This window comes from Myotis myotis, unplaced genomic scaffold (genome assembly GCF_014108235.1).
Source record: "Myotis myotis isolate mMyoMyo1 unplaced genomic scaffold, mMyoMyo1.p scaffold_m19_p_2, whole genome shotgun sequence".
NCBI classification, from domain to species: Eukaryota; Metazoa; Chordata; class Mammalia; order Chiroptera; family Vespertilionidae; genus Myotis; species Myotis myotis.
This window is the reverse complement of record NW_023416324.1, coordinates 25,485,022-25,501,974: the sequence shown is the minus strand read 5'-3', so window position 1 is coordinate 25,501,974 and position 16,953 is coordinate 25,485,022. Positions and strand designations below refer to the sequence as shown.

At 50.9% G+C, this 16,953-nt stretch overlaps 1 protein-coding gene and 1 non-coding gene across 5 annotated transcripts; one reads left to right on the top strand and one right to left on the bottom strand.

The window, feature by feature from the left end:
* Window positions 1–519: 519 nt before the first annotated feature.
* MFSD2A (major facilitator superfamily domain containing 2A) lies at window positions 520–14,562 on the bottom strand. 4 transcript variants are annotated; one of them, XM_036350823.1, is made up of 14 exons: window positions 14,307–14,562; window positions 12,706–12,834; window positions 10,898–11,022; window positions 7,104–7,227; window positions 6,905–6,983; window positions 6,179–6,336; window positions 5,648–5,738; window positions 5,402–5,523; window positions 5,118–5,201; window positions 4,412–4,495; window positions 4,209–4,321; window positions 3,324–3,467; window positions 3,056–3,232; window positions 520–967 (listed from the first exon to the last, which is right to left on the bottom strand). In XM_036350823.1, exons 1-14 carry the CDS (start codon window positions 14,397–14,399, stop codon window positions 904–906), a joined length of 1,587 nt encoding a protein of 528 aa, XP_036206716.1. In that variant the 5' UTR covers window positions 14,400–14,562; the 3' UTR covers window positions 520–903. The 4 variants fall into 4 exon arrangements, with proteins under 4 accessions (XP_036206716.1, XP_036206717.1, XP_036206719.1 ...); XM_036350824.1 differs by lacking the exon at window positions 6,179–6,336 and having other exon boundaries at window positions 892–967; window positions 6,905–6,961; XM_036350826.1 differs by lacking the exon at window positions 10,898–11,022 and having other exon boundaries at window positions 892–967; window positions 14,307–14,327.
* Window positions 8,047–8,180, top strand: LOC118678061. The gene has a single exon (XR_004974732.1). It is a non-coding gene; the product is annotated as a small nucleolar RNA U109 (small nucleolar RNA).
* Window positions 14,563–16,953: the final 2,391 nt, after the last annotated feature.

The window sequence follows — 16,953 nt, the reverse complement described above, 5'->3', positions numbered from 1 at the left end:
TGCTAAGGCCACTCAACCACTCGCTATGATGTGCACTGACCTCCCGGGAGGGGGGGCAGATGCTCCAACCAGTAGGTTACCTTGCTGCTGGGCTCCGGCCGTGGAGCCCTCCCCTGGTCCCTCCCCAGCTGGCCAACTTCCAGCATCCTTCCCCAGCCCCAATCATGCACCAGTGGGGTCCCTTGGCCTGTCCTGAACCCTCTTTCAATTCAGGTCCCCTTGGGGGATGTTGGAGAGTGGGTTTCAGCTCGATCCCACAGGCCAGGCCAAAAGACCCCACTGGTGCACAAATTTGTGCACTGTGCCTCTAAAAATTTTTTTTTTTTTTTTTTTTTTTTTAAATACTCCACATTATGCCTGGTACAGATAGGTGTTTAGTTAATGTTAGCTAATGCTGTTATCACACTTCTAAACTCATTCTCCCTAGCCAGGGTCCATTTGGCTTAGTGCTCCCTTCTCACTATTTGAATTTTGGCACAGAAGGCCTCAGTGGTGAAGGACAAAGACAGAAACATAGTGCTCTGTTTTTCAGCTTTTATGAAAATTAATAACATTAATAGCTCACAGACATATACATACACACACATAGCTATATACACAGTCATTAAGTTATTAATTAGTGTCCGTATAAAATGTTTCTACATTAGTGTCCTGGGCTAGACCCCATCAGTCCTTGGCATATTCACAGTAGCAGCCCCAGGGCTCGGCCCCATGGGCGGGAAGAGAGGCAGGTGGCTGTATGAATAGACTGCCCAAGGTGGGCATTGGAGGTGTCCTGGGCCACATACTCTCAAGTCTTTGGCTGCCTTCCTGGCACCTGGAGCAGGCAAGCAGGCCCAGATTCCTCGTGTGACCTGGTGACTCAGGCCTTGTGCTTGGTGACTTCAGGCAACACAGCGGATCCTAGAGGATACTAGCCAATTCTGTAGAGTCTGTGTCAGAGCAGCCTGAGCTGCTGGCCTCTTCCCTGCAAGAGCCAGAGAAGACAGGTTAGAAGAATCATACTTACCCCTTTCCCTGTCCCCACATGCCTACTTCCTTGCATAATCTTTGGCCCTGCAATCTTAGCCAGCTGTCAGGCAAGTCTAAAACCCTCCCTGTCTCTTGCCTGGCCGGAGTGGCTCAGTTGGTTGAGTGTCATCCTGTGCACCAAAAGGTTGCCAGTTTGATTCCTGGTCAGGGCACATACCCGGGTTCCTGGATTGTAGGCACTTATGGAAGGCAACTAATCGATGTTTCTCTTTCATGTCTCTTTTTCTCCCCCTCCCTCTTTTTCTGCCCCAACCCCCTTTCTCTCTCTAATCATGTTCTTGGGTGAGGATTTTAAAATCCTATCTAATGAAAGGGTAATATGCAAATTAACCATCACAAATATGGCGGCGCCCATAGCCACAAGATGGTGGCACCCAGTCCTCTCAGCTCACTGGAGCCCCCAGTCCCGGGAGGGCAGCCGCTGAGAGCGGGCAGCGTGAGCGGCCTAGAGGAATGCTTGCTTCATCGCTGTGGTGATGAGGCAAGCATTCCGCGCCCAGCCGTGGATGGGCCTGTGGCCAGGCCGGGGCACGGAACACTTGTGTAAGAAGAGAAGGAATTGGTGAGCTGAGCAGAGTCAAGTCGCCCCCAACTCCCAGGCAAGGTCAAGTCTGGGTGGCCAGAGGGTGGAGGGGGTGGAGGATAGTGTGACAGGAGGGGCTGGTGGCGGAGGCATAGGGGTGAAAGCCCGTGAAAGTGGAAGGAAGCCCTTTATCGGAGTTCCTGAGAACAGGGAGGGCAGTCATTTGCATTTCCAGGCCGCAGATGGGCCTCTGGGCCGCAGAGAGCCTCTGGGCAGCGGGCGAGGAGGGGCCAGGCCCCGCAGAGAGCTACTGGCGCGCAGGGCTACTAGTAAATAAATAAATAAAAATAAAATACTCTCCCTTTCAGCCCAGAAACTGCTGGTTGGTCTAATCACTGTTCTTGCTACCCACAAGACATTACAAGCCCAAGGAGTATGCTCTGACCTAGGCTGGCTGATGGGCTGGCATGACTCACTCCACCCTGCCCTCTGATCTCCCAAAAGGCAGGGCTCAGGCCACACCTGAGGTCCTGCATGCCAGGAGTGCCATGAAGAGTACATGGTGTGGAGTCAGAACTCCAGGCCTCAAACCCGGCTCCACCCTTTATCAGCTGGGCCAGTCACTCTTCCTGGTTAAGCCTGAGTTTCTTCACCTGCAGAGTGGGAATCATAGTGCCCTGTGACACCTAGGGTTGTCGGAGGACTACAGAAGGTCATGAATGTACATTCTCTAAAACAAACTCCTTGAGGGCAGGGATTTAAAAATATATACATATATTTTTTTTATTGATTTCAGAGAGGGAGAGAGAGATAGAAACATCAATGAGAGAGAATCATTGATTGGCTGCCTCCTGCATGCCCTACACTGGAGATTGAACCCACAACCTGGGCATGCCTGACCAGGAATCAAACCGTGACCTCTGGTTCATAGGTCAACGCTCAACCACTGAGCTCAACCATTGAGGGCAGGGATTTTTGTTTCATTCACTAGAGCAATGCCTACCACATAGTAGGCTTCCAATAAGCATTTGTTGAATGAATAAATAAGTGTAAAACCACTTGGCATGCAACTATATGTTTAAGAAATATCAGCTGGGCCCTGGCTGGTTTGGCTCAGTGGACAGAGCGTTGGCCTTCGGACTGAAGGGTCCCGGGTTCGATTCCAGTCAAGGGCATATGCCCAGGTTGTGGGCTCGATGCCCAGGTTGTGGGCTCGATCCCCAGTGGGGGGCATGCAGGAGGCAGCCGATCAATGAGTCTCTCTCATCATTGATGTTTCTATCTCTCTCTCCCTCTCCCTTCCTCTCTGAAATCAATAAGAAATATATTTAAAAAGCGAAATATCAGCTGGAACCATTATAAGTTGGCAGGGGAAAGGGGTGGAGGAAGAGCTGTCAAGGAAAGGTGTGTGGAAGTCTGGAATGGCCACAGAATGCATAAGCTGAGGACTTAGTCTGGATGGTGCCTCTCCTCCACCTCCCTGTCCCCTCCCTCACTCACCTCAGAGCCTGGAGGGCCTTCTTGTTCTGCCGCCGCTTCTCCTCATCAATGGGGTACAGCTCAAAGAGCAGCAGGCCTAGTAGGATGAGGACTATGGGAGCCATTGTCACCAGCATCTTCAATGTAAACCTGACGGGTGCTGGCTGGGAGCAGCCACGGGTCTGGTACCCGGCAAAGCTGTGGGACCCAGTAGGAAGGCGAGTGGTAAGGATGGGATGCCTGGGGCCTGTACCTGTCCAGCACTGTCCCAGGCCCCCACCTTACTCACTCAAGACTGAGGGTAGAGACGCCCAGTGAGACTCCGGAGGCAAACTTGGTGAAGAAGACATAGAAGGAGAAGAAGATGGGCTCAGTTCCATGGGAATGGGGGTGCTTCAAGTGGAAGTCGTCAATGACATCGGGCAGCATGGACCTGTACAGAGTAGTGACAGCCATGAGGACCCACCCACCTAGCAACCCCAGGCCCCTACTAGCCCATTCGGTACCTCTCTGTGTCAATGAGAAGAGGTAGCTCTCTGGGAGTTTGCAGCCCCATGGACACAGCTCAGTGAGGAGATGGCAACTTGATGTGATTAAGGCCCCTTCCTTCCTATGGTGAACTAGCCCCAACAGGTGCTCCACTGGACTAGTAGCATGCAGACTAGACTCAAGCCCCCATTTCTCAGTCTGATTAGGTGTGGGGTTTTTGTGTGTGTTTTTTTCTAAATCCTCACCCGAGGATAATTTTTCCATTGATTTTTTTTTTTTTTGAGAGAGGTGGGGGGTTAGGGGGAGATGCGGAGAGGGAGAAGCGGGGAGACAAACATCAATGTGTGAGAGACACATCGATTGGTTGCCTCCCACATGTACCCTGACCAGGGTAGGAATCAAACCTGCAACCCAGGTATGTGCCCTTGACCTGAAATCAAACCCCGGACCCTTTGGTGGGCAGGTCAATGTTCTAAACTACCTAGCAACACCAGCCAGAGCTGATTAGGTGTTCTTGTACAGTTTACAACCTGTATAACTATATGGGAAGACCTGCCCCACACCTGCAACCTGGGCCCACAGAATGGCCTTCGAGAAGAGAAGCCCTCACAGAATTATCCCAAAGGAACTTTAGAAGTGGGGGTGGAGAACTGGGAAATATATCCAGGTGGGTCTATATACTTACCAGGGTAGTAAGAAGGCAGCTGCTACACTGATGCCAGCTGCCACAGCTACCACATACGTGACAATCAGGTTACTCTCTATGAGGGCCACCAGGATGAGAAATGGTACTGCTGACTAGGGAAGTGGGTACAGGAAGATGAGTCAGCTGGGAAGCTCCCACCAGCAACCACCAGCGCAGGCATTTCCCCCTTTAGTCCCACTCACTGAGATCCCAATATATACAGCCGTCTTCTTGCCAAACTGGGTTAGAAACCACTGCCAGAAGGGAATGGTGAATGTGGCCGAGAGCTGTAGATGTAAAAGGGGTGAGGGAAGTGGGTTAGAGCTGTGGAACCCCTCCTGCCCTTCCCAGGACCCCAAAGGTACTCCCAGCCCTGCCTGACATCAGCCAGATGACCTCATCTGAGCAGTGAGGAAGTTGACAGGCACCTTTGATGGCTCCCAAAGGGGGCTGAGAATAGGTTCCAACCTCATCTCCTGCCTTTTCTGAGCACACTGAGCCGAAGTTCTAAAGTTCCTGGCTTCTACCTCTTTGCTCTTGCTTGGACACTTAACTCCAAGCAAGGAGTTTTCTACTACATAAAACAGATGGCCAGTGTTGTTCCATTTAACTTCAAACTCTTTTTCCTTCCTCCCATCCCATGTTATTGAGATATAATTGACATGCAACATTGTATTAGTAGTTTAAGGGTACAATATAATGGATTTCATACATGCACCCAAACTTTTTCACGTTCCTATCTAAGCAATGATAGGTCAGATCCAACCAAATTATTTTGAGAAACCTCCTTCACCCCTTTATGACCTTGGGTCAGTCTCAGAAATACCCTCTGACTCTCCTAAGAACCATCTCACAATCTCTGCCACTTCAGCCCAGGCTGCCTACCCAGCCTCGGGGCCCCACACTCACCATGATGGCCAAGAGCAGATTCTGGAATTCGTTTCGGAAGCCCAAGGTGTAGGTGCAAAACAAGGCGAAGTTCCCCTCCACCAGCTGGGAGACAGGACAAGGGAGGGGGGAAGCACAAAGAAACATGTGATATTGGGGCTGGGCCTCCCCAAGACATTCCCTATGCTCCAGGGGTCTCTGCTTACCCCTACCCCTCACTCCACCATCTCTCAGGCTTGTCACATCCTGAGTCCTCTGCTCACCTCCTCCCCCCTCTAAGCTGAACATGTCAGACCCCCACTCACCATGAAAGCCAGGGAGGTGAAGAGGAAGCCAGCAATAAGCTTAATATATGGGCCATGGCTCATGACCAGTCGGAGGCCCCGAAAGAAGGGCATCGGCTCAGCCTGCTGAGTCTCATAGGCTTCTGGGGACCAGAGGGAACAGTAAGGAAAGAGAGCAGAAGCTCCTTCCAAAGCCTGAGACCCAGGCAGAGTGACAAAGCCATTCTGTGCTGGGGCCTGCACCCCACCCGCCTCACGGCTTCTCACCTCTCTGTTCCCTCACGCCCAGGACCAGGATGACAGCACAGATGACATAGATGGAGGCTATGACCCCTGCCGCCAGCAGATATGCATTTTTCTATAAAGCGGGATAAAGGCAACATAGAGAGACAGTCAGTCTGGTCTCATCTCAACTCAGTAGCTCCACTCAATGACCTTGGACCAGTCCTTCTATTCTGAGGCCTCACTGACTTCATCTGTGAAATGGAAAAGTCATCCTCGGCCTATTGCTGTCTCCCAAAATTTTAGGAAGCCGGCTATGGAGTCTGAGAACCCACAGACAAATCTCTTCCAAATCTAGTTTCGGCAACTCACTAACTCTATCACCACTCATAGAGAGGCAAATTATTTAGCTTCTCTATGCTTCAGTTTCCTTATCTACAAAGTGGCCATGGCCACATTAATAGTTTGCATATCAAATGTCCAACATTTAGCAACAGTATTACTGTTTTGAGGATGATTGCAAACCACCCCATTGTTCCTTATCTCCCCAAACCCTTGCCCTGACAGGGGCCTCACCGTTTCTCTGAGTGAGGTGGTGCTGTGTGTATGATTGGCATCTTCCGTGGCCACTGCTGAATCTTTGGGGTCCTCAAGACAAGGCATATTTGCTTGGCCTACGATTTGCCCTTGGATCGCTGTGCCCAGCACTGTGCCCAGTACCTCCACAGTCATCCCTAAGCAATAAAGAGAAGGTTCTTTGAAGGGGACCCATGGGTTGTGGGCCACAAGGGAGGAAGTTCAGATGAGTAGAAGCCAAATTCTAGCCCCAGATCATGGTAGCAGCTCCAAGTAGGGTGGCCATAGGGTGGTGGGGCAGATGGCACCTAGGCCTAAGTTCCAGCAGTTCTCAACCTGTGGGTCGCGAACAATGAAAATACATCCTGCATATCGGATATTTACATTACGATTCATAACAATAGCAAAATTACAGTTATGAAGTAGCAACGAAAATAATTTTATGGTTGGGGGTCACCACAACATGAGGAACTGTATTAAAGGGTCGCGGCATTAGGAAGGTTGAGAACCACTAAACTCATATCCTTGCTCTGTGTGACCTCTGACTAGTCCCTGCCTCTGGTCTAGACTAGCGTCTGGTCTCAACAGAGCCATAAGGGGATTGAGTTATTTTTAAGACGGTTTCATATTCATTCCCAGCAAGGGAAGAAATGTGGCAGGACGGTCAAGGAATGGGGGACCCAGGGTTCCTAGTAGGTGGGATCAGTGGGTTAGGGAGAGACTTACGGTAAGCAGTGGCTGAATCCCGCTCACTCTGTTCTGTGCTGATGAACATGGTGAGAGCTGAGTAGGGAACGTGGAAACACTGGCATGGAAGAGAGGCCCTCGGCCAGTCAGACGATGGACAAACAGATGTGGCTTTGGGCACCAACCCTAGAGGCCCCAGGGGACTGCCCTCACATCCAGGGGAGGTGCCCACACTCACCGTGACTAGTGTCTCAAAGAGGCAATAGAAAAGCAGGTACCATAGGATCTGGCCCTGTGGGAAGTCAGGCACGAACCATATGAGGAAGTAGGCAATGATGGCCAGGGGTGTGGAGAAGATGATCCTGAGGGAGGGGTGGATATATATTATACACATCTAATATGTATATTATACAGCCTTAAGAAGGAATGAAATTCTGACACATGCTACAACACAGATGAATCTTGAAGACATTATGTTAACCGAAATAAGCCAGACATGAAAGGATAAATGCTGTATGATTCTACTTATATGATATAACTAGAGTGGTCAAATTCACAGAGATAAAAAGAATGGTAGTTGCCAGGGGTTAGGGAGAGGAGGAATAGGGAGTTACTGTTTAATGGTATAGAGCAGGGGTCCTCAAACTATGGCCCGCGGGCCACATGCAAATACAAATATTGTATTTGTTCCCGTTTTGTTTTTTTACTTCAAAATAAGATACGTGCAGTGTGCATAGGAATTTGTTCATAGTTTTTTTTTAAACTATAGTCCGGCCCTCCAACGGTCTGAGGGACAGTGAACTGGCCCCCCGTTTAAAAAGTTTGAGGACCCCTGGATAGAGTTTCAGCTTAGATGGATGGTTAGTAAGTCACACAACAATGAGAGTATACTCAATGCCACTAAACTGCACACTTAAAAATGGTTAAACCCTAGCTAGTTTTCTCAGTGGTTAGAGCGTTGGCCCGCAGACTAAAGGGTCGAGGGTTTGATTCTGGTCAAGGGCATGCACCTTGGTCGCAGGCTCCATCTCGGAGGCCCTCAGTCGGGGTGTGTGAGGGAAGCAACCAATTGATGTCTCTTTCTCACATCAATGTTTCTTTTCTTTCTCTCTGTCTCTCCCACTCCTTCCACACTCTCTAAAAATCAGTGGAGGGAAAAAAAATTAAAAATAAATGGGGGGTTGCATGTGGAAACATGTCTGTTCCTCATTCCTTTGGGAGCAGGAATACCTCCATAACATGCTACATAAAAGGAGTTCTCAGGGCTGCCAACCTTACAGTAGAGGTTGAGTAGTAGTATATTTCTCCTACATAGAAAAAAATAAATAAGTAAATAAATAAATAAATGGGGGGAAAATGAGGATTAACAACAAAGTTAAAATGGTCAATTTTGGTATGTATATTTTACCACAAAAAAAGTCATATAAACATATTAAAAGTTGATTAAGCCCTAGCTGGTTTGGTTCAGTGGATAGAGTGTCGGCCTGCAGACCGAAGGGTCCTGGTCAAGGGCATGTACCTTGGTCGCAGGCTCCTACCCGGCCTGGGCCCTGGTTGGGGCTCATGCAGGAGGCAACCAATGGATGTGTTTCTCTCACATCGATGTTTCTCTCTGTCTTTCCCTCTCTCTTCTATTCTCCCTAAAAATCAATGGAAAAATATCCTTGGGTAGAAATTTTAAAAAATAATAAATAAAATGTGATTAATTGCTATGGGTTAAAGAAATAAAGCAGGCTAAATGGGAATTAGGAGTGTGGGGGTGCAATTCACAACTGAGTAGACAAGGTAGCTTTCTTTGAGAAGGTGACATCTGTGCCAAGACTTGAATGAGAGGAGGGAGTTGGCCTTGTAGATGTCTGAGGCAAGAGTGTGTCAGGCAAGGGGAACAGTTAGTGCAAACATCCTCAGGCGGGAATTGTGCCGGGCAGGTATGAGGAATAGCAAGGAGGCCAGTGAGGCTGGAGTGGAGTGAGCATGCACCATGCAATTAGGAGGTAAGATTAGAGAGGAAATGGGACACCAGGTCATATAGGGGTTTACAAGCCAGGTAAGGACCTTGGTTCTATATCCTAGGGTTGAAGTTGTTTTGAGACTTAAATAAGTTGGTATTAAAATGTAGACTAGAGCTTGGGATACAGAGAGTGTTTGCTGTGATTATCACACCAGGAAAACTAAAAGGGAAGAGTACGGCCAGGGAGCTGTGGAGAGCACTGGGCTGGGAGTCAGGCCTCAGGTCCAGCCCTGCTGCATCTCGGCCTCCCCATGTGGCCCTGCTGACACCCTGCCTCTCATGGGACAGCCTTGGGAACCCCCGGGAAACTATCTGTCAAAGTCTTCCTGGTCTGAAAGGGGGATTTAAATGGTAGCTGAGGGCAGATCTGGTCTAAAGCCTGGGAGGAGAATGGGCCACGTGGCTCACAAACTCAGAAAGGCCCAGCCTCTTCCTATACTGACAGAAGGGGTGTCAGGTCCTAGGTGCTAACTGTGGCATGGACGGGGAGAAGGTCACAATACTACAAGGCAGCCCTTCAGCCCATGAGTGGTCCAGTGTGCCCTCAGACAAGGGTGGTAGTGCCACTCGAGAGGTATCACCCACACAGGTGAGGACATGTCCTAAAACAGAAACCAGCCTGAAGGGCCTCAGCAACTTCACCAAGCTGCTGCCACACCTGCCCAGGGCCTCCCCAGTTCTCCCGCCCAGCCCTCCTCCACCCCTCCCAGACCCACGTGTCTTCTCAGGGAACAAGGGCGTCAGCTTTCGTCAAACACTCCATCTTCTCCTCGCCAGCAGCTGACGAGGAACTGAATGTGACTGGGAGTAACCCGGGCTGGCCTGCTGCCTATTGGGCTGGCGAGAGGGGCTGCCTCCCATTGGCTGGGCCTCATGAGGCGATGTGGCAGTAGAGCCCCGCCTCCGCCGCCTCGCTCCCAGGGAGGCGGGTACAATAGCTTCTTGGGTGTGTGGCTCCAGGCCGTAGGGAGCCCTGAGCAGGCTGCCCAGGTAAGGCAGGCTGTCCTGCCCTCTGGCCCTGAAGTCTTGGATCAAAGGCCCCAGCCTGGGCCTTAGCCAGGGACTGGCAGGATTGTAGTGGGAGGGGGCTCGTGGGAAAGGAAGCTGTGGGGGAGAGGCGGGGGCTGTGGGAAGAGCTTTGAAGGCTGAAGGCCGGAGACCAGGTATGGGCACCCCAGGGGCAGGAAGGCGCCCACTTGAGCGTGGATGGGCTGGAGATGAAAGGAAATATCCCCCCCACACCACCACCACCACCAAGCAGGATGTCCTGGAGGGAACCAGAGATCCCGCCTGTCCGCCTGTCCCATGTGCCTCCTTTGCTGTCTGATCTGTAGCACCCCTCCTACCTTGCCAGATAGCCGGAGGCTGAGTACTGTAGGTTTTGTACCAAGGGGTTATGGGTCTTATATCCCATTCTCGGTCTTCCCCCACTAGGAGTCATTCCGAAGGGGTGCCAAATTAGATATCACTTAATCTGTGCCAGCCACTGTTCTAAGTACTTATAAATAAAATAAAATAACATTTGAAATTCTTACAACAACCCTATGGGATAGGCATATTATTGTCCCCATTTTACAGATGAAGAAACTTGAGACTCAGAGATGTTAGGTGATTTGTCTAAGGTTGCACAGCTGTAAGTGGTGAAGCTGGTATTCAAAATGAGTCAGGCTGGCTCCTCTCAACCACTATGCAGTACTACCTGTCCTACTATGGGCAGTGACTCAGTGGGAAAAATTAGAATTCCAGTTTCATTGAAGGGAATGGAACTTGGGAAGCAATAGGGTTTGGGCAGGGGGAAGTTGCTCAATTTAACAGTTTGGCCAGACTGGAGATAAACTGGCATGGCATCCAGGCCCCATGCCTGGGGTAGCTGACCTCAGCTAGCATTTCGACACTCGGGTTTTTGCGTCATTCCTTCTCCTCACCCCTCAGCTTGTGACAAGGCACATGGAAAAACTGAAGGGTAGTATTCATGCTGAAGCCCTGACTTCTGCCATCTTGAAGGAACCTCTTCTACTCACCAGGGCATAAGACGGCCCAGACAGGTCCAGGAAGATTTGCTAATGCAGAAGCCCACCAGGGGGTCTGTGAAGGCATCCCAAGCTCGGCCCACAAATAGGATGATAGAGGCAGAGAATGGGTCCACCTGGAATGGGGAACAGGCAAAAAATGACCCCTTCATCCTTCTACCTACCTCAGCTTTCACTGGTAGGCAAAAGCAGGGGCTCCCTCCCCTCCTCAGCCAGACCCTTGGCAGACTGTGCAGCTCTCACTCAGGCCTTAAGCACCTTCACTTGCCTTGTTAATAATGACAGTAACAATTCTGATAGCTATAGCACTGTGTGCCTCCTTAGAAACTTTCCCAGATCTGTTCCCTTACATCCTCCCCTTCACTGCCCTTGAAAACACTCCCATCAATTAGAATGAATCCAGAATGACTTCCTTGCCTCCCTTTCACAGCCCTGATCCCCCAGCCACCTGATACCAGAGTTAGCATTTGCTGGTTAGGACCACAGTAGATCTCAATTTCCCCATTTATATAATGGGAGTCATGATCCCTACCTTATGGCTCAAGCTCTATCTTGGACGTGGAAAAAGGAACCTATAGATGCTTTTAAAAAGTGGCCTATCACTACCCACTCAAGCTATTCCCTCCCCCAAATCTTCTAGGCCTGAATAGACAGCTTCTTTGGTCTCTCCCTCACCCATCAAGTCCCTACTATTGTGCTCCGGCCAGTGTGGCTCAGCTGGTTGAGTGTTATCCCATGCATCGGAAGGTTGCTGGTTCAATTCCCAGTCATGCCACATGCCCAGATTGTGGGCTCAATCTTGTGCAGGAGGCAGCTGACCAATGTTACATTCTCACATCGATGTTTCTCTCTCTCTGTCCCTCTCCCTTCCTTTCTCTCAAAAATTAATAAAAACATGTTTAAAAAGAAAAGACCCTACTATTGCTATTGCTCCAGGAAGCTGGGGAACTTCTGGCCTCTCCCACATGGCAGTCTCCCTAATCAGACTTCCAACTTTAACATACAACACAGTTTTACACTTTAGCTGCAGGTTCCTCATATTTGCACCCCACTCAGGGCCCAACCCATGAAAGTTGCTTGAAAACTAGCTGTTGAATGCTGCCACTTGTCCTTTCTGGGGCTCAGTGTTCCCGACATATAAATGCATACAACTAAGATGCCCTGCTTGCAAAGTCCGATACTACATAAAAAAGATGGCCAGTGTGGGAGCCCTGAGATCCGTGGTTGTGCAGCCTCCCACTCTCTCAGACAAGATGAATTCTCAGGATGCCAAGCTTCTGGCTAAAGCTTCTCGAGTACAGAGGAGCCCAGCTTCACCTTAAATACCCTCCCAGTCAAAGATCCCATGTACTGGGCACCCTAACTCAGTCCAGCACTTGAGCCTTCCCCTCCCTCCCCCCACATGCCTCTGCTCCTCAGGTGAAAATGAGATGCACCTCATCCACATGCCTGGCAATATCTACCAACCCCACAGCCAAGCCAGCTGACTGCTTGCTGTCCAGCTGGGGACATGGTGTGCCAGTCTCTTCTAAGAACAGCGTCACCAACAGGCTCCATTCTCCCTCATACCACCGCCTACCCTTCCAGGCTCTCTTGCTCTTGCCAGACAAGGAGGAGTTGCCTGACTTTGCCAGCTATGACTCCTGGGGCATATAGACTCTCATTTTGGATACTTCCAAACCCTTATTTCTCATCCAGTGTGACTCTGACAGGCAGCAAAGTCGGGATTCCCAGTCCCATTTCACAGGTGGGGAAAACCTTGGATGCTGCAGGAACCCTGGCATGACCAGTCCACTCACCTGAGCCACATCCAACAGGTAGATCTGTAGGAAGAACCCCAGGGCACAGCCTGTCATCTGGTAGGGGGCCCCCCCAACTGCATAGCAAAGCTTGTTGCAAATGGACAGTTGTTGTTTCTTCTTTGGTTCCTTTTGGGAGAAGAGAAAAGCATAAAAGGAGACCCAATTTCCTAGTCCCCATCCTAGAAAATTCCAAAGACAGGACCATCCCTCCAGACAATTCTGCCAGGCGGAACAAATCTGTCTTGCTCTATTCCCACCCAGCTAGATAGCACTTCCCACAAGAAAAGAAAGGTATTCTCTATTCTTAGGAACCTGGAAAAGGGGGAGTCCATACTGAAGAAGTTTCCCTTAAGCCACCCAACCTACCCCACCCCCAGATTCTTATCAGCCCACCATCTTTAAAAAACTCCCCCCAAGGCCTCAGTCATGCTCATTTCCAGGTTGGAAGAGGAACATGCTCCAGCAGCGGACCTGTCCCCACCCAGCACCAACTGCCACAACCTGAAAATCCTCTTGCTGACAAGAGCTGCCGAAGCGCAGCCCCAGCTCCTGCCCTGGCTCAGAGGCCAGGACCCACCTGCCTACTGGGCGAGGGCTCTAGAGTTGTAGGGGCCCAGCCCAGCTGACTGCAGGCACAGCTGTTCCTTCCATCTGTCCCAGAGCATCCCTGGCCCCTGTGGGCAGCCAGAGCTTCAGGCAAACCCAGGAGCTGCCCTGCCCTTCCTCAGCTCCTAGGGGACCTCGGAGAGGGGAGGAAAAGCCTCAGGGTGCAGGGCTGGGTTCTCTCTGGGTGGGGCACCAGGGAGGTTGAGGTTGCCCATGGAAAAGTAGAGATTACTCACTCACGGCAGCGGCTTAACTGCTTGCCTGGGCTCCTTTCAAAGATCAGTTAAAACTAAAAGTAAAAGGCAATCACCACCCAGGCAGAAATCTATGACCTGGGATCCCTCCCTGGGGCTACCTGATTTCATCCGGTCCTTCATTATATCCAGAGAAGAGCTGGGGGTGGTGCCCAAGGTCAAGACCCCCAAAGCACAGGCAGGAGATGAGCCCCTGCACCCACACTCACACAAACGCCTCAGGAATGCGGCTCCTTTAAGAGCGGAGTCCTTGTTCTTATGAATGAACTTGAGCGGCCCTCCCAGAGTTGAGGCGAAAACGTAGGCATGTGGGGGTGGGGAGTAGGGGGGAGATATGGGGAACCAAGAGGACTTTCCCAGACTTCTGGGGTCTCTCTGGCTTTTAGAATCTTTTTGGCTTCTAAGCCGCAAGTCACGGAAGAATGAAAGACAGCCAGGCAGAGCCGGGAGCCTCGTGGAGCCGTGGGCTGGCGCGCTCGGCGCGCTCCGTAGAGGTGCGGAGGGAGGGTGAGCAACAGGGGTGCTGGGGTTTACGAACTACTTCGTGGCTCCCGGCCCCCAGGGCCCCTCCAGGCTCACCCCTGCCCCTGGGGCCGCCAGTCCCCGGGCAACCCAATGTATCCCAGACCCAGGCTTATCCTGATGCCCCCATCAGCCTGCGCGCGCGCACACACACACACACACACACACACACACACACACCGGCCCTGGCCCTCCACCCGGATGCCAGGTTCTCACCTTCACCTGGGCCGGGCGTTCACCAACTTGGAGGATGCTTGTAGGCAGCAGCCCCGTGGCGGAGCCGCTCTCGGCGCCCTCTCCTTTGGCCATGACCCGCGGGCCACGCCGCCTGGTATCGGGACGCGGGGATGCTCTCCTGCTCCGCCGGCCTCTGCTCCGTCCGGACCCGGGCAGTAACCGCCGCCGCCGCCACAGTCACCGCGCGAGAGTAAGCCCGCAGGCCGGCGGCAGACGCGAGTGCACACTCCCTTACACTCCCCCTCGCACCTCTTAAAGGTTGGCCCCCCCTCCCGGAGCCGGCCAATCCCGGAGCCCTGCTGCCCCGCCTCCAGCCAATCCGCTCGCCCGCCGGCCCCCCGCCTTCCACCCCTGAGGCGCTCAGTCTTTGAGCCACGTTCTGAAGCCCGAACCTCGCTACCGAGTGAAGGCGGGGAGAGCCACCTGACATCACCAGAAACTGAAGCCTGAGGCTGAGCGCGCGCGTGGTCTCCCAGAACAAGCTTTCCCCGAGTTCAGCCTGCACTCCACGACCCCAAGTCTGAGAAAGGTAGGGACTCAGAAGCCTCTCTGTAGTTTTTTCAGAACCCCCTTTAAAATCTGGAATCGCTTGAGTCTCCCTCTCCTCCAAACCTGGAGGATGTGGCACTGGCATTTCCCCTCTTTCATCCCCCATTTCCTCTTCCTGCCATTGGCATCTTTGGGGCCCTCAGAGATGGGGGAGAAAGATGAGGCAACGCTCCCCTGCGGTCACCAAACCCCCAAGTTGTGGAGAGGAGCCGGGACCACAGCCGCTACTACACTACTACACGTTGATGATAAGAGCAGCCTTTTATGGAGAGCTTCCTAGATGCTCACCATGATGTCATTCAGCCCTCACAGCCACCAAATGAGGGTGGTACTATTATTATCTCCATTTTATAGTTGAAGAAAGGGAGACGCACATGTGGGGGAACCAGGCCAGAAAGATTTTGTCCCATCCCAAAGCCTTCCCTCTTTCCTCTGGCAAACATCACCGGAAGACCGCATGTGTCTCCCCAGCAAGAAGCCCTGGGAGATACAAAGCTTCAATGGCACTCTGGGTTGAAATAATTCAAGAAAAGTTTGAAAAAGAGAGTACTGAGTAATCAACCTGGTCCTTGAAAGAAGATGAGAGGACATTAGTCTAGAACAGAGACCACACATAGATGCCAATAACAGTCTTTCTGACACCTCTTGGTCAGTTGTGCCAACATCATCCCAGGCAGACACTCAAGAGGCTGGTGGTGCCTGGCTGGTGTGGCTCAATGGTTGAGATTTGACCTAAGAACCAGGTCACGGTTCAATTCTAGTCAGGGCACAGTTTCGAGTTCCATCCCCAGTAGAGGGCATGCAGGAGACAGTCAGTCAATGATTCCCTCTCATCATTGATGCTTCTCTCTCTCTCTCCCTCTGTCTTCCCCTCTGAAATCAATAAAAATAGCTATAATAATAAAAGCGTAATATGCTAATTAGACTGGACATCCTTCCGGATGACCTTCCAGATGAAACAAGGGCTACAAGGGAAGCCCGGGTCCCTGGTGCCAGAGGGAAGCTGGTGCCAGCAGCCAGGGGAATGAAGGCCTATTCTTGCACGAATTTTGTGCATCGGGCCTCTAGTATGTAAAATAAAATAAAATTAAAATAAAATAAAATAAAATAAATAAAATAAAATAATAAAATAAAATAAATAAACTTATGTTCAATGATGCATGTTCAGCCTTCCCCAGGTACAAGAGAGGCCCATTCGGAAAAGCCACAGGCTTTTTTACTAGCTGTGTGATTGATTCTAGGCAACCCAGTTAACCTTCCTATGTATAAAGTAGGGATATTAAAAGTGACTGTTTGGCCCAAGCCAGTTTGGCTCAGTGGATAGCCTGCTGACCAAAGGGTTCTGGGTTTGATTCCAATCAAAGGCACGTACCTTGGTTGCAGGCTCATCCCCAGTCCAGGCACCGGTCAGGGTGCGTGCTGGAGGCAACCAATCAATGTGTTTCTTTCACATCGATGTTTCTCTGTCTTTTCCTCTCTCTTCCACTCTCTCTAAAAGATCAATGGAAAAATATCCTCGGGCGAGAATTAACAACAATAAAAAGAGAGACTATCTGGCCCAGTTGGTTGAGCATTGACCTATGAACCAGAAGATCACAGTTCGATCCCATGATCATGGCATATGCCCCACTTGCAGGCTCAATTCCCGATCTTGCAGGAGGCAGCCAATCAATGATTCTCTTTCATCATTGATGTTTCTATCTCTCTCTTTCTCTCTGAAATCAATAAAGATTTTTTTTTAAAGAGTGACTATCTTAAAGGGTTATTTTGGTGTGAAACAAGAAAATGCACAGGAAGTGCTTAGCACAAGTGCCTGGGAGCTGAGGCTGAGCTGGTCCCAGTCCTGGCCCGATTCCAGTCTGTCAGTGTAGCAATGCAAGATTCCAGATATGGCCTGACCAAGCCAACACAATAGGCCCATTATTTCCCCTAGTCTGGACTCGACACATTGTTAATGCAGCCTAAGGCTGCTGGGCTCCCGAGTCTTTCTCTCCCATGATTAGTTCCCATCAGGTTGTGGTCAACTAAATCATTCAGATCCTTTTCACTGGAGCTGGGGTCAAGTGAGGTCTCTTCC

Bases quoted from the DNA above. Each gene is read 5' to 3' on its own strand.
- MFSD2A (XM_036350823.1), bottom strand. From the start codon at position 14,399: ATGGCCAAAGGAGAGGGCGCCGAGAGCGGCTCCGCCACGGGGCTGCTG. The intron at 7,228-10,897 runs GTGAGTAGAAGA...CCCCTCCCTCAG, and splicing joins CTGGGCCGTCTTATGCCCTG to GATCATCTTCTCCACACCCC. The intron at 3,233-3,323 runs GTGAGTAAGGTG...TGGGTCCCACAG, and splicing joins GTCTCTACCCTCAGTCTTGA to CTTTGCCGGGTACCAGACCC.